Source organism: Octodon degus, unplaced genomic scaffold (assembly GCF_000260255.1).
Source record: "Octodon degus isolate 3935 unplaced genomic scaffold, OctDeg1.0 scaffold00070, whole genome shotgun sequence".
Taxonomy (NCBI): Eukaryota; Metazoa; Chordata; class Mammalia; order Rodentia; family Octodontidae; genus Octodon; species Octodon degus.
The window spans coordinates 64,418-89,660 of record NW_004524646.1 but is presented as its reverse complement, the minus strand read 5'-3'; the positions used below and the strand labels follow the sequence as shown (position 1 = coordinate 89,660).

At 44.6% G+C, this 25,243-nt stretch overlaps 1 protein-coding gene across 2 annotated transcripts in view; it reads left to right on the top strand.

Annotated features, from left to right (window-relative positions):
* Positions 1 to 24,894, top strand: part of Kcnk10 (potassium two pore domain channel subfamily K member 10) — a 126,865-nt gene extending 101,971 nt beyond the window's left edge. For both annotated transcript variants that reach the window (XM_004635111.1, XM_004635112.1), the window contains exons 5-7: positions 17,658 to 17,844; positions 21,692 to 21,834; positions 23,914 to 24,894. In XM_004635111.1, the coding sequence (XP_004635168.1) occupies positions 17,658 to 17,844; positions 21,692 to 21,834; positions 23,914 to 24,534 (951 nt within the window). In that variant the 3' untranslated portion in view covers positions 24,535 to 24,894. The remainder of the gene's footprint in view (positions 1 to 17,657; positions 17,845 to 21,691; positions 21,835 to 23,913) is intronic.
* Positions 24,895 to 25,243: the final 349 nt, after the last annotated feature.

Here is a 25,243-nt window from a genome sequence, read left to right as displayed (position 1 = left end):
AACAGAAAGCACAAGATTTACACCCATATAGCCTAAAATGTGAATTAGCCCATTACAGTGGACATTAATTTTAGAAACAGATTCCTACACTCTGAAAAGTTGAGTATGGTGGCTGCTCCCATTAGCACCCGATATTCTTTTTTTTTTCAAAATTTTATTGATAAACAGCAATGAGAGTTTCAAATCAAATCGGAAGTACAGTTTCAACAAATAATACACTGCATATATTCTTCTTAGTGGTTAATTGCTGTACAAGATGCGGACTTGGGATCCTACTTACAAACACCATTAGAACAAATCATTCCATTCATTAAGAGAATGCAACTATATATCTATCCCAACCACTTTGAATACACAGATACAGAATGGACATTCATCGGTGTACCCCATTTTTCCTAAGTTCCATTATAGAATATTATAGGTGTGTAAACTCAGCAAAATATTCTAAAAGAGTCCAGTAGCCCATAATAGCATTGGGTCTTCTGTTTAACTGGCAATGTCAGAAATTGTTGACCTGAGTCCCCCACAGCTCAACATAACAGCATGGCTTTATTTCCTATATTTCGTCTTCATACTTTTCTACTGGATGGTTAAGACCAAGGTAAAGCAGGACCTATGCAACAAGAGTTGTACCTTTTGGGTCTGAGAAGGTCAGTGAAATCCGCTCAGGATTTATCCTGAGATCCTGTACCTCAGATTGTAGAACCTTTGTCAGCGCAGCCATGGGGATGAGTCACGGCCATTGCTTGGCCAATGAAGCACCCGATTTTCATGTCATTGTAAGTTTGCTTTTTTCTAAGCAATTAACATTTTTGTTCTGGCCATAGTTGCTATTACAAATAACTTCTCTTTTTCTCTAGGAGTTAGTGGGGAACTGACTTCAAGTTTTCTTTATTCTTTATTCTTGTATTTTGTTCTGGCAAAATATGCACATTGTAAAGGATGCTCTCGTACCTGTTCTTACACATACAGCTCAGTCGCATTGAGCACTTTCCACATGTCGTGTGACCTTCCTCTCCATCCATCTCCAGAACTTTCTCATGTGTCCCAGGTGAAACTGTGCACCCATTAAACAACAACTCCCCAGTCTCTTGTTTCGCTCCAGACCCTGGTAACCCCCATTCTACTCCTGTCTCTATGTATTTAACTGCTTACTCTACGTGCCTAGGAAGAGGAGGTATTTGTGGTTTTGTTCTGGCGTACTGTACTTAGCATGACGTCTTCAGAGATCTTGTGGCATGTGGCAAAATTTGCTTCCTTTGTAAGGCTGAGTAGTATTTCACTGTATGTACATACTACATTTTGTTTATCCATTTGTTTATGCATGGACTTTTAGATGGTCTCCACCTTTCAGCTGTTGTGATAATACTACTATGAACATGGATATGTAAATACCCATTTGAGTCTTTGTTTCTCATTATTTTGGATGTATACCCAGAAGTGAAGTTGTTGTGCCATATGGTAATTACAGATTTGCTGGTTTTTGAGGAGCTGCCATACTGTGTTCTGCAGTGGCTGGACCGTTTTACATTCCCACGGGCAATGCAGAGTTACTATTTCTTTGTTTCCTAGCAGGCACTCACTGATTTTTCTTTTCTTTCTTTCGCCTTCGATAAGCCACAAGGAGGGTGCTAGATAAATTGTGTTCTGAGTGATCCTTAGCCCCTTTAGCCTCAGCTGCTGTTTTGTCGGTGGGGGCAGAGTGGAGGGGCCGTGCTCCTTGCCCTGCCTCCCTCCTGCACCTGCCCTCACCTCCAGCTGGGTCCCTGTGCCTTTCTTGTCCTTGTTTCCCTGGCAGAAGGCAGGATGGCTCCATGCCAGGCAGACTAGAGTCTTTGCATATTGATGACATCCAGTTTCCACCAGGCCTCTTTTTTGACTTTAAAATCCTTTTATGTCATTTCATAGTGATTCATGCCCAAGCCCCCCACCGCGGCTGCTCTTCATACCTCTCCCCATGTCATTTTAATAAGCAATTATCAAATAACACCCACTGTGTTCTCCACACTATGGGGACACTCAGCAATAAGCAAGTGGCAGTCTTCTTTCAAGGAGGAAACAGACATGCATGAGGCCAGTGTCTGTAAAGTCATGCTGAATGATCCCAGAGCCAGTACCGAAGGCCCTGTAATCTCAGTGTCTCAGGACATTCCCTGACTGACCGCTTGCCCCCAATGTGAGCTCAGGCTGTTGCTACCTGCTTGAAGTAGATGAGCAATGTGTGTTGCAAAGTGTGCCCCTGGTAAGCACTATTCACTGCTACAACACCATCTTATGAGTGACAAGAGCCCAGGGGAAGGTATTGTGAATTTTAGCTTGTAAATTGGGCATCAAACCCTTGCGTTCTCTTGTTAACGTAGTATAACCCTCAGGTAAAGCATAGGGACCTTGAGGGCTACTGTGCCTGTCATGTCCTGTATCCTTGCAGTACCTGCAAGTATTTAGCACTTGGGACATTTCAATAAATGCTGACTGATTATAAACTCTTTGGGAGGAGAGAGGCAAGAGCCAGATTCCCATCCTCAGTCTGGGCTGTGTAGATTATGTGGCATTACAACAGATCTGAAAGAAGCAGAGATGCATAGTTGTATCACCTTCTGTTCTGCCCTACATGGGTGTGGGAGCTGGGTGCATGGGGCTGAAGTGAAGGGAGTTACAGAAAGGTCCGTGACAGGGGTGGATGACAGCTGGCAGATAGCGGGACAGAGGCCTGTCTGGGAGCCAACCCTCGTCATCAGTCATTGCCTGAGGAGGAGGAGCTGCACTGGCCTTGACTCAGCAAATCCTTTGAAAGTCAAGAACAGAAGGGAGGAAGCCAGGTGGTCAGTTGGTTGTGCAGTTGGCTGCTCAGGAGCCACCAGGCATGGCCCTGCCCTTCTGCCTGTGCCAGAGTGGAAGTCCATGTTCTCTGACCTGGACCACACTTCACTGCCTCCAACTGTTTCTGCACATATTTTACCACCCACATAGATTCTACTAAGAAAAAGGGGGAAAAAAGTGAAAGAATAGAAAAGAATATATTTGGGCAATACGCTGACTGTATCTTAGCTTGCCTGTGCTCCTCCTAAATCTTGAACACTAAGGCTAGTTTATGCTTTTGCAAAGCCTCAAAGTAGTCCTGAAAGATTCCAAAGGAAAACGAAAGTCTCCTCCCCAAAGATACGTGGTCCTTCACATCTCAGTGAGGGTTGGACAGATGGGTTATTCTGAGCTCAAGTGCCATCTCTCTTTTAGAGTCTGTCATTTCTATTGTTTGTTCACTTAGGCTGAGCAGTGTCCCCTCTTAGCTTTTCTCCTATGGCAGAAAGGAGTATTGCTGTAGGCAGTATCAACTATCTGTTCACGTGAGCTTGGAGAATGTCCAATTAATATCATCATTAATATTCAGCTGCCTAAATACTCTCACCCATGGAGCTCTTCTCACTACTGACTGGTGCAAAGAAGCATCTTGGATGTCTCTAAGAATCTCTGTTCAAATTCTGATACTGTTTTGCACATTAGGTTGAACAGTTAAAAACTGGTGTAAATCATTTAGTCAATAAGGAAAATAATTTTTGGTGTGACTTAAAGAATTGCACTCAGGGAGTTTCAGCATGGTTTCTTTTTACAAAATGAACTTTTCACTAAGTACTCTAACAGAATTGGCACCAGGGCTAACAAGAAGGCAAATATCAACATTTAAAATGAAAAGCGTGGCGTATAAAGGCCATATGGTGTTCTTCAAGTGCTATTACCGCTCTCTTTTGGCTTTCATACTTTTCCTGACATTGCTGTGTATTTCTTGCCTCTGTTGCTCTTTAAAGAAATCTCTGTTGCCCTTAGCCCTTTGATTCTGCATTTACATTAGGTGTACCTCTCTCCTCCCAGTCCTTGGAGGCTTGTCAACTTTCTCCCCAAGGAGGAGGAGGAAAAGGACCTGTCCAGATGGTTGAATAAATACGTGACACCTGCTACTCTGAGCCGCCACTGGAAGAGTGTAGGAGTTGACAGGATTGTCCCCTGCTTGGAAAAGGGCACGCGTCGCTCCTACCTCTCTTCTGTTTTTGAAAATGGTCACATGTCTTTAGTTTTTGTATTCCAGAAATGTTTTGAGTTCAAATTCTCTTGTTATTAGAGAAAAACAAAAAATAATTCACTTAACACATTTTGTGAAAGGTACCTGGGATCAAAATAATTTTTCACATTGAATGTTGGAGTGAAGGATTTGATGGTCGTGAGCAGGAAATCTCTGCTGTCTCAAGGGAACTTCAAGAAGACTGTGAATTTTCACTGAATGTGCCACACTCTCATCTGAGCTTTTGTGTGTCACATTTACTGTGTTTCCAACAGTGTCCCTATCTTCCTTCTGGTCCCAGCACAAATGTCAGTTCCTCAGGTCAAGCCTGGACCCACAGGGCACCTTGCACAAGTGGAGAACCATAGTCACCTCGCTGTGTTGGGCTCTTGCTCGCCACCTGCGCTGCTCTGCAGCACAACTCTGTGGGTTCAGGGTCCACCTGTCCCCGCACAGGCTTTTCCAGTCGCTTGTGCAGGGCCTGACACCCAGAGAGCTCTAACCCACAACTGGACGAGTAAGTGAATAAACATCGCTAGGCACCACCTCACATATCGCTACATAGAAAATAGCCCTGAAACTAGTGGTATTACATGCAAATAAGTGGCAGTAGAAAAAAGCAGCATCTTTTCTCTCAAAGAATAATTTTTTTTGTGGCTGGCTCGGCCCACCCTGGGGACAGAGCTGGTGCAACATGTAGTGCCGGGGAGCGAACTGTGGAGTGCACTTGCCTAAGCTCACAGGGCAATTGTTTTGATGAAAAGATGGTCCAGTAAAGGCCCTGCTGCCTAATGAGGCTTAATACAGTGGTATTTACATGCACAGGGCTTTTCAGCTCCCTAGGGAGCACCTACATTGTAAGTGTAACTTTGTGGACTTCTCAAGTCAAACTTCCTAAGCACACTAACACTATACCTTTTGTTTTTACCCAGTGGCTCTGAGCTCTGTGATATTTGATGTGTCCTTTTATAGAAAATAGTTATTAGTGTATTTTTTGGTACTTCATTCAAATAACTCTGACAGATAGTACATCTTTCTCATATGAGAAATGTTGGAATGGACAATGCTGTTTTTCTAGCCCCTGTGTGGAGATGAAATGAAAGTAATTCATACTAAAATATGTTTTAGTACCTGGTCACTTGGTCAGGTGCTTGGAAATCTGCTGAGAGGGGTGAGACTGACTCTATATGAGCTTCCAAACTAGCAGTAGTGTTAGCACTGGCTCCAAACAGTTTGTCCCTGGAGTGTTGCATGGGTGACTAATGTGCCACCAGGGATTCTTCCTCCAGGGATGCTGGCTTTCCAAAATAGAGAACAATTCTTAGCGAAATGCAACAAATCAACATTCAGCCATTTACACTGGTCAAATTCTTGTAAAATCCAGCCTATATTGAAAGTGAAGTTTTTAAATAAATGATTACATGTACAAGAGAATGAGATTCTTGGTTCAGGATACTATAAATCGTTTTTTTTTTTTTTTTTTTTTTTTTTTCTCAGTGGGATTTTTTTTAAAAATACTTTTTTGTATTTTAGAGAAGGGTTTAGAGGGTGTTCAGGGTCTTACTACTAGATGGGACTCGTGGTGCTCCACCTGTTTACAGCCTCCCAAGAGCTGGGATTACAGGCGTGCGCCACCACGCCCAGTCTCAATTGCTATCTCAGCATGCCCTGGTGGTGGGGCTTGCACTGCAGGCCCAGGGATTGAATCCCCAACCTCCACGCCTGCTTGCAAGTGCTTTAATTCGCTGAGCTACTTGGCCGGCCCTTCTCAGTGGGATGTTTTAAACTCACACTAAATGAGAATTTTTTCTGATTTGTGTCCCTAACTCCTGTATTGCAGAATGTCTCACCATTCTTAACCCAACTACAACATGCCCGGGACGTCCCTGCATTTCTTTGTAAACCTAAAATTCTCAAAAATGGCTACAAACCAAAGGGTATAGGAGCATGAGTGGCACTGTATTTGGACACCAGTGAACAGTTCAGTTCTTCCAGAGAGCACACTGCAAAGTATCTGCTATTCTAGATGAGGAAAGGGACAGCGAATGCTTGCCAATCTCAGGGCTCCCCAACAGCTCTGTGGTCTGCTGCACTCTGTAAAAAGAGGAGATGGCACAGGGGAGCAGGCAGGATGCAATTACTGAGTTGGAACATGACCAGGGCCTCATGGCTTCTACCACCACCTTTGGCAAACATTCCTGGGAGTCTGAAAGCGCAGGCATGGCACATCTCTCTGTACCGGGGGAGTACCTCCTCCTCTTCCTCCTCTCTCCTAGGCTTCGCTCAAGGGCATGGCTGTCACCCCTCTCTGGAAACAAAGAGATAAAGTGTGATTTTCAAGGGGGCTGTGCTACTGGCCCGTGGGGGAACTGCTGCCATGTTTATGGGTGTGTTGGTTGTTTTCTTTCTTTCCATTTGCTTTTCTTTATCCCTTGTCCTGTGTTCTCTCCCACCTCTGTCCCTCCTTTAATTTCACTACAAAGATGACACAATATGTACCCAGTCCTTGTAGAGAGGAGCACAAGGCAGGATAGAATTGCATGCATCTGCTTTGCCCAAAGAGGTCCAGTGTTAATGAGCTGAGAATTGGGCTGCGTCTGGCCCAGCTGCCTGGAGCAGCCCCGCCCAGCACGTTTTCTCGGTGCTCTGCCTCCAGGTGCTCACAGGACTCGCTACCGTGTGCACCCGCGTCTCGCTCAGCCACGGCCTGTGCCTTCCCCTGCCTTACTCCAGCATCTCATTCTGTATCGCTGATCCTGTGCTAATCACTGACCTTTCCACGGCAGCTTTGCTGGTCCTCTCCTGCAGGTGGCAGACTCTGCTGCCTGAGTGGAGCGTGCTGCCGCCCTGCTGGCTTTGGCGGGGAGATTAACACTGCTCCTCGCCACCCATCACACTAGTTCCCAGGTACTCGTGCAGCCCCTTCTACAGGGAAGCTGAAACCGGCTGCACTTCACATTTTAAGATTTAGGAATGCTATAGAGATATTGTATGCAGTAATTCCGACACATCTGGTTACAGTTCCAGTTGGTCTCAGATTCCAGGATTCTAGGCCTGTTGTCAAGAGGTCCAGGCCTGTCACCAAGGGGTCCATTTGGGCTCTGTCTCTCCTGTCCTTCATCCAAGTGGCTGAAGCCGGCTCACCCTGACCACCACAAGTGATGTTCACCGACAGGCATCTTTGCTCACAATGAAAAGAAAGCAGCTATGGCTAATTTAAGGAGAAAGGCAACTTCTTTTTAAAGAAAGGGTGTTGGATAGCTGCTGAAGCCATGATCTGGCTGGGGAAGCAAACTTGGAAGGCAGGCTTCCAAGAGCCAGGACCCCAGTGAGGCCAGGGAGTCGGGCCTGGCACTGGTCACTACTGGGTCTGCCTGGACCAAATAGTGCAGGTGGTGTAGGCTATTAAATACTTGTACCACTGTACCAAACCCTGGAGGGGCTGCCTTGTGGCCCCTGCTCCTATACAAGCTGCCAGTGATGTGCCTACAGTTTCCAGCCAGCCTTTCCCACCATGGGTGATGCCACCTGGGGCTCTTCAGCTCCACCTTGATCACTGGCAGAGTTTTCTTCCCGTGGCTCCACCCCATGTAGGTGTCCAAGTCCTTAACTTCCTATTCCAGGTGCATGGAAAGAACCGGGACTCTGGGATCATTTGCTGCCTGCACTAGAGGACAGCTCTGCATCTAATCCTTTCCTTGTAGCCTTCCAGTCTTCCAAGCTGGAGGTTCTACAGCCCTGAGAACCCTAGGAAGTCTGTGTCTCTTTGCCATCATTGCCCTCCAGGCTGAGTGACACCCTGCCTTCTCTCTTTCCACCCTTGCCCCAGTCTTATTTTGTCTCTGGGAAAATCCTTCTCATGCATGCCTCTGCAAACCTTTCCCCCGTGCTTAGGAGCACTCTTTAGAGGACCAATGAGAAAAGTGAGGAGGAAACATGGAGAAAACCATTGGATGAACACGTCAGGATGAACCTCATCACATTGCATCAGAAGACTGTGGCTCAAAGTCAGACTTACACCTTTATGGTTGGGGGAGCACAAATCCGATGCTTACATCGTACAGGCAAGAGAGGCTGTGGAAGTGAGTAGCTGGTATTCTTCAGCTGCTATCCTAGGGCCAGTTCTCTGTCTTGCACCACGTTAAAGACGGGAGTTCAAATGATAAGCAGATAAACAGCAAAACAATCGCCTCTGATGTGGTTAGGCCTTGTGATCTCGTGAGCTCCCTTACTATGGGGTCCTAGTGTGGCTTGGTGGACCTTCACAGCATCATTAGTGCTCGTTAACAGTAACTGTGTGCTGCAGCTGTTTTGCTTGGGAAATGCAGGGTCAGGCCAATTCAGTTTTCAAATTGTATCTTCAGTGTGAATTGGACCTCAGGAGGCCTGAGTGTCCTTTGTCTTTAGGGTCTCAGTGGCTGGTCTTCTGTGAAGAACTCTTGAAACAAAAGCATATACCTTCTGCTGGATGCTTTTTATTTGTTTATTTTTTTCTGTATTTAGGACATGGTCATACAGGGTCTACAGGGTCTCACTACGTAGATTGGATTTGTAGTGATTCTCCTGTTTACAGCCTCCCAAGTGCTGGGATTACAGGCGCATGCCACCACACCCCGTCTCAAATGCACTGTCACTGCGCCCGAGGGGTGGGGCCTGCTAGATGCTCTTTAGGTATAATGTATTTTAAAACTATGTTTTAAAGAGGATAGTTTTCTAAATAAAACGTCTGCCATGATGCCATCCTATTTCAGCATGGACCACTGTTTCTTACTTCATGTTTTGGAAGTTGTGGTCTTTGGAGTTACATAGCCTTGTAATGCCCACACCTCCCTTCACATGCGTAGCTAACTTAGCAGGAGATAAAAACACACCTTGTAATTTAAACTCTGTTACAGGGTTTGCATGTAATAGAATTCATTTGAAAGGAAAAATGTACTAATTAACTAGCACAGAGATATTTATTATGCGTGTTCAATAATCCAAATAGATTTCTGTCTAGTCATTCTAATGAAATCCATTCTAATGAAATTAAAGAGCAATGCAACTCCCTAAGAGTCATAGATGAATGGGGGATGAATTAACAGATGAATTGGGTATTCATTTATTTGTCCAAGGTTCATGCCCACTTGGAATCTGGAACTCCCTTGAGATATTTCTGTGCAACTCAGGTGAGATTCAGACAGGACAAGTCTCTCAGGCTGTGAAGGCATCCACCTGGGGAACGTTATCAGGAGCAGAAAGCAGGAAGCAGCCAACAATGCGAAGTCCAAGTTGACTGGGACTTCTTTGGTTTCCTTGCCAGGTTATGCCTCTCCACCATTAGTCCTTTGTCTTGGGTCATTTGCAGCAACTCCTTTACTACATTTGGGGAATCTTGAAATGTGGACAGTGTATAAGGGGTTCTATGGTAGTCAAAGAGTTCAGCAGCATCATTAGCCTGACACTCTGGACTCTTTTTCCCTTTACAAGACTGTATGATTTTGTATTTGCTTGTGTGATTATTTAATGCCTGCCTTAGTTCCTCTAAGTTAGCCATTCTGAGGTTAGTGTAGTACCTACGTAGGTGCATGTTAAATGCTTATTGAATGAATGAATAGAAAATTATACAACTCAACTTATTCATAGCCTTGAAAATATCTTGCTAAAGAAAATTTCTCAGGGCGTCCCAGGTTATGACTTATTTAATCTTAACTTTCTAGGAGAAATCTGTGTTTTCTTTTTTATTTAACCTGTTGCCAGTCTAAAAATTAATTCAAAGCTCTTCATTTTATTTCGGCCTCTGAAACAATTAGATACTAGCTCCAATGAGCAGGCTTCTTATACCTTCAGAAGAATCCTAGTTCCAGATCCCTAAACTACTGTGCCATTTCTGCTTTCTATACCTCAAAGTCTTTTTCTCAGTTATACTTTATTCTTCCTGAAGACTTTCATTTTTCCTGCTTCCCATTGCTTTCTTCCTGGCTTACACATCTTTTCCTTATCATTTCTTAATGTCTATGCAGTCATTCTTCATAGCTTGGTGGAAATAAGCATCCCTATGTACTTACATTAAAAAGCATCTAGGAAAAAGCTACAACTCTTGTTGCACAGGTCCTGCTTTACCTTGGTCTTAACCATCCAGTAGAAAAGTATGAAGACGAAATATAGGAAGTAAAGCCATGTTGTTATGTTGAGCTGTGGGGGACTCAGGTCAATAATTTCTGACATTGCCAGTTAAACAGAAGACCCAATGCTATTATGGGCTACTGGACTCTTTTAGAATATTTTGCTGAGTTTACACACCTATAATATTCAATAACGGAACTTAAAAAAATGGGGTATAACTATGAATGTCCATTTTGTACCTGTGTATTCAAAGTGGTTGGGATAGATATATAGTTGCATTTTCTTAATGAATAGAATGATTTTTTCTAATGGTGTTTGTAAGTAGGATCACAAGTCTGCATCTTGTACAGCAATTAACCACTAAGAAGAATATATGCAGTGTATTATTTGTTGAAACTATACTTTCAATTTGATTTGAAACTGTCTCATTGCTATATGTTTATCAATAAAACTTTGAAAAGAAAAAAAAATAAAATCATGCTGTTAAAAAAAAAGCATCCAGGAGAAGAGAAAGAAGGAAGGAAGGAAAGAAATATTGGGGGGTGGGTTGATCATGATTTGTTAAATAATACCTAAGTATTTTATAGATATCCATATACATATAGATGATCTTAAAGGCTTTTTTTCAAATTTTATAACAGTTAAGGTAAATAAGATGATGGAAAATGCACAACTGTCTTCTGTTTACCTTTCTTCCTGGACATATAGGGAGCCATTCCAGCCTCCACCAGGAGCTCACAAACGCCTTTGTCCAAGGGATCCATTCCTGAGCATGGGGGTGGGGGCCACATGACAGCATCTCTTTCGCACTCCCTCAGTATTCTTGGATGCTGGGCAGGGAATAGCCACATGCTAAGAGGTGGTTAGGAAGGATGACAACACATGCTCCTAGATAATCCATACGGGAGCAAGTGAGTGTTTCACTGTACCCATAGCATTCTCTACCTGTTTCGTAGCCCAGACCCCTTTCTGCACCCTGACCCCAGGCACTGTTCAAGGTGTTTGTCCCTCCTAGATGGCTCAACCCGAAGCTCAGACTTCCTGAAGGGTTTTCACAACTCCTTGCTTCTCTTCAGGAGGATCCCTTCAGCAACAGTGGCCTTCCCTACTGGAAGGAGAGCTTGCTGCACAGCAGACGATCTGACTACTTTTCTCCTTCATAGTGGAATCATCCAAAGTCATTCTTAAAATCTTTGCATTGTGATACCTGAAAGATCCAGAGTTGTCTCAGACCCAAGAATCATTGGAAGACAGTTTGGCCCACACAGGCTTTCAGTCCCTTACATTGAGCAAATTTGCAGCGCAAAACTCAAGCTGAAGGTTCTAGAATCTTCAGACTTCACTAAAGTTGTGGTTTATGCTCCTACTCAGATGAGATTGGGTGCATGCATAGACTGTGGCTCTACTTAGAAATGCCCTGGACCAACTGGGTGCCCTGGCTTGAAGAAGCTGTGAGTGACCTCCAGTGAGCTGCTGGATGAAGCGAAGCCAGTTTAGAGCCAGTGTGCCTGGGACCAGAGTAGGTGGAAGTTAGAGCTGAGGTGGTCCAGCCTGCACAGCCAAACAAGTGATAGAAAACCCAGATATGTTCGCATCTGTTCCTTGTTCTGAGTGCTGATGTGAATATCTTTTTCCATGGTGGCCAACTGAAAAACAAAACTTAAAGAAGCAACCCCTGCAAAAAACCAAAAAACCAAACAAAATGAATCTTTTCACAGTGAAACCAGCAGAACACTGAGTTAGCCAATCTGTTGTGGTGCAAAGAGTTGCAGAACCACTGGTTGTATGTAACTCTTCCTTCTACAATTTTAAAAAATTGTGGTACCAGGTATTCTGGGGGAGGGTCTTGAGATGATTGGAGTCTTTGAAAGAAGCCAATACAAGTATATCTTCTTTCCTACTCAAGGTATGAACTAATAAGGAAATAAATACAATGATGGACTAAAGCTTAATATTACTGTACTCCCTCAGTACTGGAAAACATGCCTTATATCTGAGACTCTGTGTTGTTGTAGTCCTAGGAGTGTAGCTTTTGAGTGGTTGCGTAAGAAAGAGCCAATCTATTATAGTAGACACAATTCCAAGAATATTATTGTTTTTTTTTCCTTCCTCCAAGGTAATATATTTTATCAATGGGATATTTGCTTTTTTAGTTTTTAATTTTTTTGCTGAGACAGGTTTTCACTATGCAGTTCTGGTTGGCCTGGAACTCACTTTGTAGCCCAGGCTGTTCTCAAATTCACAGCAATCCTCCTGCCTCAGCCTCCTCCCCAGTGCTGGGATGACAGATGTGGGCCATCATGTCTGGCTGAAATGTTTGTCTTTAGGTCCTAAACTTTGTTTTCACTATTTACCTGGACAAGACACCATGGACAGCACCCACAAAGACCTTATTAGCTGAAGACTCAGGTGTTCCTACCCTGCCTCTGGCCACCTGACTTTGTGTTGTGTGCATGAAGCAAAACTTCTCCCTCCTGCACTCTATCTCCCTCCTCCCCTCTCTCCCTCCTGCCATATCTCCTGCAACCAGAATAAAGCCTGACATATAAAAGTTCTTAATAGTTACAAGCTAAATGAGTTATGAATTAACTAGTTGAGTCTTGAATGCAAATCTTTGGTGCTAGTAGTGTATTATCTTCAAATGTTAACAGCCACTAGCTTTCAAAGATTTTAATTAAAGCCTTCCTGGAGTAGAACAGCTAAGAGTTTTTATTACTTGTGAATGTTAATTTTTCTCTATCCCAGGACCTACATTGGCATCCCACAGATACAAAGGTCATACATACCAAAATGCTGCTCAAAAACTTTCCATAGTGAAACATCAGAGTGGGGAATGGGCCATTCTGTTGTCTGTTGCGACGTGACTTCGAGTCAGAGGGATACCACTCTCTTTTAGCACTGAGGCGATGTGTATTCAGCTCTTGGGTAGGACATTTTCAGTAGTTTCCATGGAGACTTTACTGCACCATTCTCAGTAACATGCATTTAGAACATCTCCACCAATACAGATTATAGGCAGTGGGATTTAAAAGCTGTTCTTAAGTTTATAGAATTGCTGGTGCTTTGTGGATGTTTGCTAAGCTTTTGAAACTATTAGTAATAAGTGGACCTTATGGAAGAAATCTTTGGAGAAAACATAATAGTATAAGAAAATAATGTCTGTTCCTGGTGAGTCAGTTCCTATTATCTTTCCATTTTGAGAAATTAACTTTGGTTCAATTGAATTACCATGGTGATATGTTTGCATTTCAACAAAACCAAACTCAACCACAAACTAGAGCTCCACACACCCAGCTCCTGTTCTCGGCTTTTTATTGTGGTAGCTTTGAATCAAATCTCTAATGTCCTGGTTAAAAACCTCCTCCTCCAAGATTTCTCAGCAATATTTGTTTTCAATCCAACAAAACAGTCTGGATTGGTCATGTCAGAATTAGGAGGAGTAACATAAAGATGAGTGGGTATTGGAGAGGAGGAAAATAGAAAAAAGGCTCACAGATGAAGAGAAATATATTTGCTCTCTAAAATAACGCTCTCTAAAATAAAGCAATGGGGATTTCAGCTCCCTGGTACTTGCATGCATGGCTGGGCCCGCTGAGGTCTGAGACCAGTAAACCTACGTAGGGTTGTCAGGGAAGGCAGCCCTCTCTCAAAGGGGAGCTCAAGAGCATGGCTCCTACTATTTATGAAACTTATTTGCTCCGTGGAATAATAATAATATTATTATTATTATATTATTTGGCAACTAAATAAACTCTTCAGGAGATGGGTTTTGAGTTCTTCAGAAATTCCTGTAGTCATCCCCATCCGGACAGGAGAGATACTTCTGCATGTTACCTTGTATGTAAGAAGCAGGGAAGGGCATACTGTCTGGTCTAACCAAACAACAGTGTGAAGACAAGGTAGGGATGGAAACGCATGAGCATCCTACTGTTTCTGCCGCATACTGAGGGCAGATCAGACTTTCTCTTCCCAGACAGCAGTTTTGTTAGCCTCAGGATACATGAGCTCTCAGCTCTCACAGAGTGTTCTGCTAGCTCCTCTGCTGGCAGGTATCTAAGCAATATGATCATGCCTAGCACGTCCACCGCGGAAGGCCAGCTCACTTCTGTGAGTGGTGCGGAACCCGCCCGAGAACTGCAGACAGACAGACTTGCAGGCAGTGGGTTTGGGGAAGCAGGGAGAACCCCTCTGCAGCTGGTTGGTGACAGCCCAGGCATTATCTGCAGCTCCTGGCACTTTCAGGAGGAGGATGAAAAGCAAGGGGGGAAATGAATAGAAAGACAAACAAAAAAGCTTCCCAGATTGTGTACGGAGTAGCTGAGAGCCTAATTTGGAGTTGGCTCTGCTTAGACAGGGAGAATGAGGATTTTTCTGTCTTTGAAAGTGAGGTAATTGTACTAGATAATGTATCCAGAAAGGGAAAAACCAACAGTGAGCTGCTGAAGCTAAACAAAGATTATGTTAAGGGAGAAATCAGGGTGCATTCCTCAGCAGCAAGAGCAGTATTGTCTGGGTCTGCTTAACATTTAAGCGAAGATTTGAACTTTTTATTAAAATGCCTGCTAATCACTGAACACGGCACTCTGTTTATCCACTCTTTTGAACAACCCTGTAGGGCTGGCTGTTTTATTCCCATTTTGTTGAAGATGAAACTCACGTGTAGACAGGTTTTTTGAAACAGGTCTCATTATGTAGTGCAGCCTGGCCTTGAGGTCCTTTCACATAGCCCACACTGGTGTCAAACTCACTGCGATCCTCCTGCCTCAGCCTCCCAGGAACTGGGATTACAAGTGTGCACCACTACTTCTAGCAGTCACTCAGTTCTTTAGCAGTAGACAGGAGATGTGTCTCGGCCAGCTTGCACCTCGCCTTGACTCTGGGTTCTTCCACATGATTTCACACCACAGGTGAAGTTGTAGAGTGAATGGGGAAGAGACCTGAAGACCCCTGTGTGATCTCTGAGATGGTGTGTGGTTTTGCAGTGAAAGCTATTGCTTAAAATTGTCCAACTGAGGCAGCTGTTTTGTTTTTATCTCAAAGGCAGCAGAAGCAGGGGTGTCCAGAGTAACAGATATGTGTTGGTAAAGCCCTATACTTATACCTTTTCTTTTATAATGAAGTATGGGTGTACACATATGTACTCACATGCACATGAGCATGGGCACAATGCATTTGCATGCGCATGTATACATACACACACACACACACTCTTTCTTTCTTTCTTTCTTTCTTTTTCTTTTTTTTTTTTTTTTTTTGCCGAACCGGGGATTGAACTCAGGCCCTTGCGCTTGTTAGGCAAGCGCTTATTCTACTGAGCTATCTCCCCGGCACTTACCTCGCTTGTACACTCTGCAGTCGATGATGCAGCTAGGACGCCGCCGTGTGGCTCCTGTCACCTCTGCCTTCTCTTCCACCCAGCTCGGGTCTGGCCTTTGTCATCTTCTCTCTGCCCATCTCAGGAAGCCCGCGCACATCTCCAGCTTCCCCCGAACTCACAGTGCCTCTTTGCCAACCTCAAGCTCATTTATATTGCAGTTGTGTTCCCACCCTAATTGGTAACTTAACAAGGGTCACACAAACATTTAATTCACTCTAATTTCATCATGCATCTGAAGAGGACAGTTCATGGAGGGGGAGATAGTACTCCCATAGCCAGCAGTTAGATTAATTTCGTCTTCCTTTTGGCTTTGGGCTTTTGTTGCGTGTTTGTGAGCAAAGCCTGGCTAATAAGTTCCTGGATTCTCAGAAGGACTCAGCTGCCCCCAGAAAGCCCTTCCCAGTTACCTAATATGGCAATTCATGAAATGGGCAAAGTATTTTCTATAGTTCACAGGTGGTTAATCTAGTCAGGACAGTTGCAGATGGGGAAAGAGTGCTGTTTCTGTATGACCTTTCAGCACCACCAATGGGCTGCAGGTTGTCTGCTGGTGGCTTTGCTCAGCGTATGAGGAAAGGACCATGGAAAGGCACAGATCAAATGCTTTTCTCCATTTTTCTTCCTGTAGACCAAGCACCCTCTGAGGACTCAGACCACGTGACTCCTTTTTATATATCTGTACCTTTTCCTGGGCAGCTCACCTAGTCACTGCTTTTGTTCCCAGTCTTCCGCCCTGGAAGGGACACAGAACGGCCTGCTCTTCACTGGGAGAGAGTCTGGTGTGTCTTGTGCTAGGGAAAGACAACTTTGTGTGGCCACTTTGAGCTGGTACATTGTTCAATTACTTGAAAACTGTTTTCATCATTAAGCACGGAGCTGAGAGTTAATTACATCAGAATTCTAATCTTGGCTCTGCCCCTAATTAGCAGTATCATTTTATGCAAGTCCCTGAACCCCTCTTGGCTTTTGTTTTGCATCAGTAAAAATGCAATATTTGGGAGCAGAGCCCTCTGTGTGTTCTGGGATTCTTTGCCTTCTGACTTACTAGAAGGCAAGGTGGCTTATACAGTGGAGATTTCCTGTATTGTCTCCAGTGTGATGTGCTGTACCAAAACCCAACCTAGGCAGTGTAGATAGATCATGCACGCTAATATTAAACATATATTTCATGTATTCTGCTAGTGTGGGGAGCCAAGGACTCCTGGTTACAATCTCCAAGGCCAGTGCTGGAGAAGACCTGGATTTGTGTTACTTAGAGGCACTGCAGGGGTGAGGGGTCTCCAGTGCATTGATGAGGCTGCCAGTGGTGTCACTTGTCCACCTCTTAGACCCCTGGCACAGTTCCTTTGTGCCAGCACCTAATTCCCATCCAAATACATTTTTACTAACTAGCTGCTGATGCTCGGAAGCTGGCTTGAGATGAAGCTCCTCCTGCGGCTGCAGATAGTGGCTCTGTCCCTCCTTCCTGTCTTGTGGGTAATGCAGCCAGTAAACCTGACCGCTACAGCATTGTCTTAAACAAGCATGTTTAAAAATAAAAGTGTGTTATAAATATACAGCTTCTGTGGTGGGAAGGATTGTGCAGAAATGCTACAATGCCTGACTGTAGCTTGTCGCTGGAGTGTCACATGGGGGTAGCTGTGTCTTTCTCTTCATCGGTCCACACACTGGCCTGGCTCAGGTCCCCCCCCCATGTCTTTGTTACAAGAGAAACTGGGTGCAAATCTGTCACTGCCACTATAAAAAGAGTATCAAACTTCTGCCCCTGCCCCCTATGGAGGGCCTGTGATGGTACATGAAAAATGACAACAAACTTTTCTTGGGAAATAATTATGTTTGCACTGCTGAGGAGCTCAGAATCAGTATTTTTACTGCAGCAGAGCCGTGCAAGGAATGTTCAAAATATAAGTTAAGTTTTAACTTGGGGAAGCCGGAGAACCTCCTCAGCCACCTGCAAATTCTGTGCATTTTTCTAGGAAAGAATTCACAGCTTTCTGCCGTCCAGCCTGTGATTAAGGAAATGTGAAACTCACCGATGGCACGTTTCTCTGTGCTTCTGTCTTCTGAATCCAGGCGATGACACTGATTTGCCTATCAATCTTTCTCCTTGGCTTTTTCTAGAAGAAACAAGTGAGCCAGACCAAGATCCGGGTCATCTCAACTATCCTGTTCATCTTGGCCGGCTGCATCGTGTTTGTGACAATCCCTGCTGTCATTTTCAAATACATCGAGGGATGGACAGCGTTGGAGTCCATTTATTTTGTGGTAGTCACTTTAACCACAGTGGGCTTCGGTGATTTCGTGGCAGGTAAGTACCTTGGGGGTCCTAGTCATTATGGCCCTAGGGAAGAAAGTCATTTGTTGGCTGAGCCTTTCCAAATCACCATATTTCTGGAAGAAATATATGAAAAATGAGCATGTTCCAGCAGCAGCAACAAAAAGAAAAGGAGAAAAGTAACAGCAAGCATTCCCTAAAATCTAGCAATATTGTTGGCTTGATGGCTGGGGGCCCCAGATGAGCAGACAACACTGAAGGAGTCATTTCATCTGTATGATCCTTGGCCCCATATCCTTAGGTTTCCCAGGAGGAAATGCTTCTTTTACTTACATACACTAATTTTCATATAAACGAAGTTTGCATTTCTGGGACTTAAATCCCAGTTAATCTGGGTATATAATGTGTGTTTTTTATGTTGCTGGATTTCACTTGCTTGCATTTTGTGGTGTTTATATTCATTTTTGTCTGTGAACAAAAAGGAAGTAAACATGTTGATCAAACAATTCTTTGATAAGTTTGAAATATTTAGGGAAAGAGAGAGGGAGGGAGAAGGAGGAAGGTAGGGAGGGAAAGAAAGGGAAGAGAGAGAGAGAGAGAGAGAGAGAGAGAGAGAGAGAGTGAGAGAGAGAGAGCGAGAGAGCCCTTGTCCAGTTATTCCTGGTTAAAGCAGCTGCACATCTGCAGGCTGAGCTTGGAGAAAGGCCATTCTTTATGTCTTTATTCAGCATGTGATCCCTTCAGTGTCTTGGCTTCTTTGTGGAGCACAGCACGCATACAGAAGATGGGGTCTGGGAGGGAGGTTGGAGGCTCATTAACAGGACCATGGGTACCTCTGTGTTAATTTTGTGACAGACGAATAGCAGAACGCTTTGGTCGCTATTCCAGCTGGGCAGCTGAAGACTGAAGCCCACTATGTAGAAATGGTAGTGCTTTTTCCCCTTTCCTTTTTATGGATTGTGGATGAACAACTGTAAAGTCAAAGTAATTAAAAATTGTTTCTAGGAAACCTGGGATTGGGATTCTACCAATCTTTCCTCACTCACAGTTCTCAACTATTTTTGTCAGATTCGAAGTCTTAGCTGTGGAGAGAAATCACACAGGAAAATTAAGCTAAATACGAGAAACAGTTGTAATGTTATCAGATTAATTCTTTAGCTGGCCCATGGGAAAGCTGAGTTTTGATTCCAATCTAAGGTAAATACAGGTAAGAGCAGATGCGAGTTTAGAGCTTTTAACCAACATTTTGAGTATCTCAAAGCATAATATGCAACAGAATTTCACTTCAGAGCTCTCTGTGCTAGAACCAGGCTGTCCTGAAGACTGTGTATTGTAGGACACTTAGGACAGAACCTGTAGCATAATCAATAGCTTAGGTCAGTCAGTCAGGTTAATCTGGGGGTGCAAGTCGCAGACCCTTGACGTAGGATTTAAAACACTATGCCTTTTAACGAACGCTACTATTACCTTGGGCTGAACTCTTGGTACATGTGGGCAACTCACCTTGTCTTTACCTGGGGAAGATAGCAGCTTTGCCATCCCTGGTGCCCACACTTCTTTAATTCCCTTAGTGGCAGGTTCATACAGAGCTACATTTTCTTTGTTCTTAAGTCCAGAGCCTCTTACCACTCCCGGAACTGATTGCAATTAGACCAGAACCTTCTAAGTTCCAGTTCCTAGAGCTTACACTGACCAACGTGGAGAATGTGCTCTTTGAAAGAACAGCAGTTCGTTCCTACTTTTTTTTTAAAAAAATGCAGTCATTTCTGAATATCTGGAGTACTGGCTGTAGGAGTCCTGCATTATGTTGGATTGGTTTACGGAATGATGACAAGGGAAAGACTGCATGTCTGTGGCCATGTTTTAAAAAATTATATTTTAAGGGCTGGCGAGATTGCTCAGCGGACTAAGTGCCTGCTTTGGCAAATGCAGGGACCAGGGTTTGATCTCTGGTCCCGAATGCCCTGCCGGCCCCACCCCTGGGGTGCACTGAGCCACTAACGAGTCCAGGCATGGTGGTACACATCTGTAATCCTAATACTGGGGAGGCTGAAAACATGAGGATCACTGTGAGTTGGAGTTGCGTGGTGAGACCCTGTACCACATACATAAAAACGAAAAAAAAATTGAATTATGTTTTGACATGGCTTTGGTTTGAGTCAGCGGATGTAGAACCCATGGGTACAGATGATGGCCTACTCCTTCAGAGTGATAGGGCAGGATGCCCAGTCATTACAACGAGATGCACATCTAAGAGTTGGTCGTTGGTTGCTGTGCTCTGACATGGTATTATCAGCTCTACTAGAAATGTGATCGGAGCATTGATCACAAGTATCGATTGCTGTTTGTTTTGTAGCTGACCCGCTTTGGGACGGCCTAACTCCAGTGCTGTGTTTTACAACCCTGGCTGGGAGCACATGCAGAACTTCTTCCTGTTCCAGACTGGCTACGGATGAAAAGATGCTCAGAGGAGGGTTCACTAGCGCACCCTAGTGACGGTCTTGATGGAGTGATTATGATTTGGAAAGAATCTTTACTCTTGACAGCCAACGGGAGAAAACTAGAGTTTTCTGGTCCTGCCTGGAACATGAACCTCAAAAAACATGTTATGATGTTGTAGGAGTTCAACTTATACCCTAAAGAAAGCGGCAAGGATAGTTAGTTGCCTATGGGAAAGAATGGAGGCAGTTAAACCAAAGGGGGTTTGATCCAGAGTCCTACAGCAGTGTTTGAAATTCTAACTCAGGGAAGCAGAGTAGCTGTCAAGGCCTCATGGGCTCATTTCATGGAGGGTGTGGGCAGGTCGAGAAGAGGTACAGGTCCCAGTGTGTGTTGCGTTGGCTTCTTCAGATACTTTGAATGCTAGAACACTGTATGGCTTTAGTCAGGCTAGATGTGGCTCCAGTCACATGCTTGGAAAGTGGGGCCACTTCTCATCACGTGGCACTTTATTGCCACCACGTAGCTGGTGCCAGTCATCCTGGAATGGTCCTGCCTCGCCTCCCTGGGCCGCAGCATCTCCCATAGTGAGGACCAGGCTGACATCTGCTATGTTGCTGCACTTCCTGACTGTTCAGGAGAGTGTGGTAGGCTCAGAGGCTATGTATCAGAACCACTCTCAGCGGTACTTGTGAGAAGGCTTGAATAAATAGACTAATTATTTGGAATAAATGACCAGTCCTTTCAACAGAACAGCCAGTCAATACCTTCAGGCAATTGACCAATTTGGTTTGATAGATTTTTACTGTAATCCTTATTTATAAAATAAAGGAATTGGACTAGTTGGCCTCAAAGGTCCCCTTTAGTTCTAATCACTCAATCAGATTGACCCTTCGGATCTGCATCATGTGTACACCACTCCTCAGCTAGCATTAAATAACGAGTTTGTGGGTCAAAGTCTCAGTAATGCCATTATGCCTGTTTATTCCCATATAGCCACTTATCTGTCAGTAAATATATGTGAGTTTCAGATGGAAATGGTTCTAGGAGTTCCAGTCTATTACAGACGTTGTATAATATTTGATTTTTATTAAAATAAATTTAGAGAAATTAAGATGAAAAAGACAGTGTTGATCTGTGGAGCACCAACATAAAATCACTCATTTGTTACTGGTGTTCAGGGTAAGAACAGGTGAGTCAGGCTGACGACTGTGTTTTCCTATTGCAGGTGTTAAGGCTATCGGTCAAGAATCAGAGAAACTGAGGCTCGAGACAGAGTCTGTAGGAGAGGATCTGTCTTTTCCTTGCCCTCCAGTTTTGCCTTGTGTCTACCTGGCCAACACCTGAGGGTTGGATGATGGTGGAATGACGTCTCTGTGAAACACTCGCTCTTTGGGAGCATACACTGGGCTGTGGTTAAAGCAGTGTTTGTCATTTGCAGGGGGGAATGCCGGCATTAATTATCGGGAGTGGTACAAGCCCCTGGTGTGGTTTTGGATCCTTGTTGGCCTTGCCTACTTTGCAGCTGTTCTCAGTATGATTGGAGATTGGCTGCGAGTTCTATCCAAAAAGACAAAAGAGGAGGTAAGAGCCTTTCCAGACTGCATGGTTATTCTTTTTTTTTTTTGTACCAGGGATTGAACTCAGGACCTTGCACTTGCCAGGCAAGTGCTTATTCTACTGAACAATCTCCCCAGCCCTTGCACAGTTATTTTTGATTTCAGGTTAGCCTGTCTGTGTTCCGGGGCTGGAGACTTTCTAACTCAGACAGGGCTCGTGTGGCTTCTTCATTTTGCATCTTTACCTGACAGCCAAGTTGAATGGAGTAAGAATTACTTCTAGAACCTTTGGACAGGTAGGGAAATGTGGTGATTCATTCACCAGCCCATAATCCAGGAGAGACTAGTAAACAACAATTGGTTTTTAAAAAGTATAAATGAAAAGGGAAAGCATAGAAATAGTAAGCAAAGGCCCTTGATTGCAGATCACCTAGGAGCTGTGTATTTGCCTATTAGCTGCAAATACGTGGGGAGGCTTAGACTTCTCTGATGGATCCCAGGAAACTGGCCTGTCCCAGGTCTTGGGAGTCTATAAGGAGACAAATGAAACACCATGCGACTTTCTCTATTCAGTGTGAGGCTGAGGCTGTCCAATGGTGGCCAGCCACAGAGAAGTGGACTCCAGGGATCTCTTTAGGGGGCTTGCGGGTTAGCTCAGTTGTTTAAGTGCCTGCTGGGGCAAACCCAGTCAGGCGCAGGGGACTGTGGTTCGATCTCTAGCTCCCCATGCCTTACCAGACCCACGCCTAAGGCAGCCTGAGCCAACAACAACAACAAAAAATCCTTCTCAGGGGATCTCTTTCCTCTGTATCTTCTGTCTCCCCATGTGCTATCAGATCCACACAGATTCATGTCTATGGCTAGGGGCATGTGGTCTGAACTCTTTTACATAAATTTGTGTAAGAATCGACAAAAAGATGAGAGATGATAATCTAAGAAGGGAAGATAGTCTCTGTAATTAAAAAAAACCCATGTTCTTTTAGGAATACAAGAAAAGAATTAAGAAAGCAAGAGGGCAATGGAAGAGGATAGAAAGTCAAAGAAAGGAACAGAGAAGAAAACCCAAAGGAAACAGGAGAGGGATAGACAGCCGTTCACTGTATATTAAGGGCCCTGGGACAAATTTGCTGAGGGGGAAATTTCCCTGATGATTCCTGGGCCTCTATTTATTTTCTTGGATTGTGTAAACACTGTCAATGCCATTTCCAGTCTGAATCCCAAGATCAGCAATAATGAAAGAAGGGGGAAGCACACACACACACTTGATTCCCCCAAATGCAATAATTTGAGGCAGTCATCTCTGTAGGGAAGGGTGGCGCTTTGATTATCTACTGTTTTGACTAAAAGCTAAAAAGAAATTGGGCACTGATGTTGAGGCTAGACTTCACTGTCTAAGAATATGTTCTGTGGCCTTCGGCACAAGCCACCTGGTCCCTGAACCCAACAGGGAAGTATGATCACCAGGTGCCCTGGAGCATCTTTGTCATCCATGGCAAGCCCCGCCACACATGGCTATAACATAGCTAGACATCAGGTAACCAGTGGTTCCAGTTTGCCTGGGACTTATGGAAATTCCTAGGCCATAGGATATTCTATTTTAAAACCAGGAAAGTCTCAGCCAAACTGGGCCAGGTTGGTCACCCTACCTAGATGGAGAGATTAGAAGGCCTGCTGAGTACTTGCTTTGTCCTTAGCATGGAGCTAGGTGCATTTCCTTATATAGTGATAAAGATCCTGTGAGTTAGATATGGTTTATATGGGAGGAAGTAGTCCATATTCTTTGTAAAAGGAGTGAAAACACAACCAGAGCCCCAAATATCAATCTCTCTTCTAGCATTCTGGCCATCTGTCTTTTAGCCACTGCCTCTCAATCTCAGGTGTCCTTTGGGTTCCCACATCAGCCACTGGCTAGCTGAGGTTGGTGTCTGAGGGGAAATCCTAGGACAGAGGTAGTACTTCACCCCTTTCCCTGGACACAAGCTTCTCATCCCCAGCCTCCCGAGAGATAGTTTCTCCATCTGGGCTCCCAAGGGTTGTGGGTGCTGAGAGGTCACAGGCAGAGAAGAGGTTTTCAGTGTGTTCTTGCTGTTTCACTCCTGGCCAGGTTGGTGAGATCAAGGCCCACGCAGCAGAGTGGAAGGCCAACGTGACAGCCGAGTTCCGGGAGACGAGGCGGCGGCTCAGTGTCGAGATCCACGACAAACTGCAGCGGGCGGCCACGATCCGCAGCATGGAGCGCCGGCGACTGGGCCTGGACCAGAGAGCCCACTCGCTGGACATGCTGTCACCAGAGAAGCGTTCCGTCTTTGCTGCCCTGGACACGGGCCGCTTCAAAGCCTCATCGCAGGAGAGCATCAATAACCGACCCAACAACCTGCGCCTTAAGGGGTCGGAGCAGCTCAACAAACACGGGCAGGGCGCCTCTGAGGACAACATCATCAACAAGTTCGGGTCCACCTCCAGACTCACCAAGAGGAAAAACAAAGACCTCAAAAAGACCCTGCCTGAGGATGTGCAGAAAATCTACAAGACCTTCCGGAATTACTCCCTGGATGAGGAGAAGAAAGAGGAGGAGACTGAGAAGATGTGTAACTCGGACAACTCCAGCACAGCCAGGCTCACCGAGTGTATCCAGCAGCATGCAGAGATGGAGAACGGCATGGTACCCACAGACACCAAAGACCAGGAGCTAGAGAACAACTCTTTACTTGAAGACAGAAACTAAATGTTAAGGACACTGGATGAGGACTAAGTGTTGTGTGGTCTTTTGTTTTATTTTTTAAATATTACACTGAGACATGTGCCTTAAACAGACTTCTTGTTAGTCCAAAATTACATAGCATTGAAGAATATATTTCACTGTGCCATAAATGACTGAGAGCTTGCTCTGCCAAAATGAATCAAAGAACAAGAACTTCATTTCAAACAGCAGCTGCGGGACACACAGGGGGCATTCACACACGTAGCAGGTTGGGGCTGCACATGGGAAGGGGGTTCCCATAGCGATGCTGTGCCGCCGGGTGGTGTCGCCTCAGCTCGGCGTGCAGACAAGGGCAGCTATTCCTTAGACTAGCCTCTGAAGGGAGCAGGTGTGTCTGGAGCTTCTTTTCCAGAAGCTGCCATCACTCACCAAAGGGGGGCCTGTTTGCTGGTGAACTGGTAACCGTAACTAGGTTTAGAGCTCCCATTTTGGCATGTGCTCTGAACTTGAACATTGACACACGCTGTTCAGTGCAGAACACGCTTTCTGAGGGCGAAGTGAATGTTTGTGGGACCTGAAAGCACCTGGAATTTTTTTTTCTGGAAGCAAATCAGAGCACATATATTAAAAGGTGCAATTGCTTTTCTCATTACACAAGAAAAAACGATCACAAACACATCACACTGTGGAGATCACCTTAACCAATGAAAGAAGCCTACTAAGTCGTGTCTTT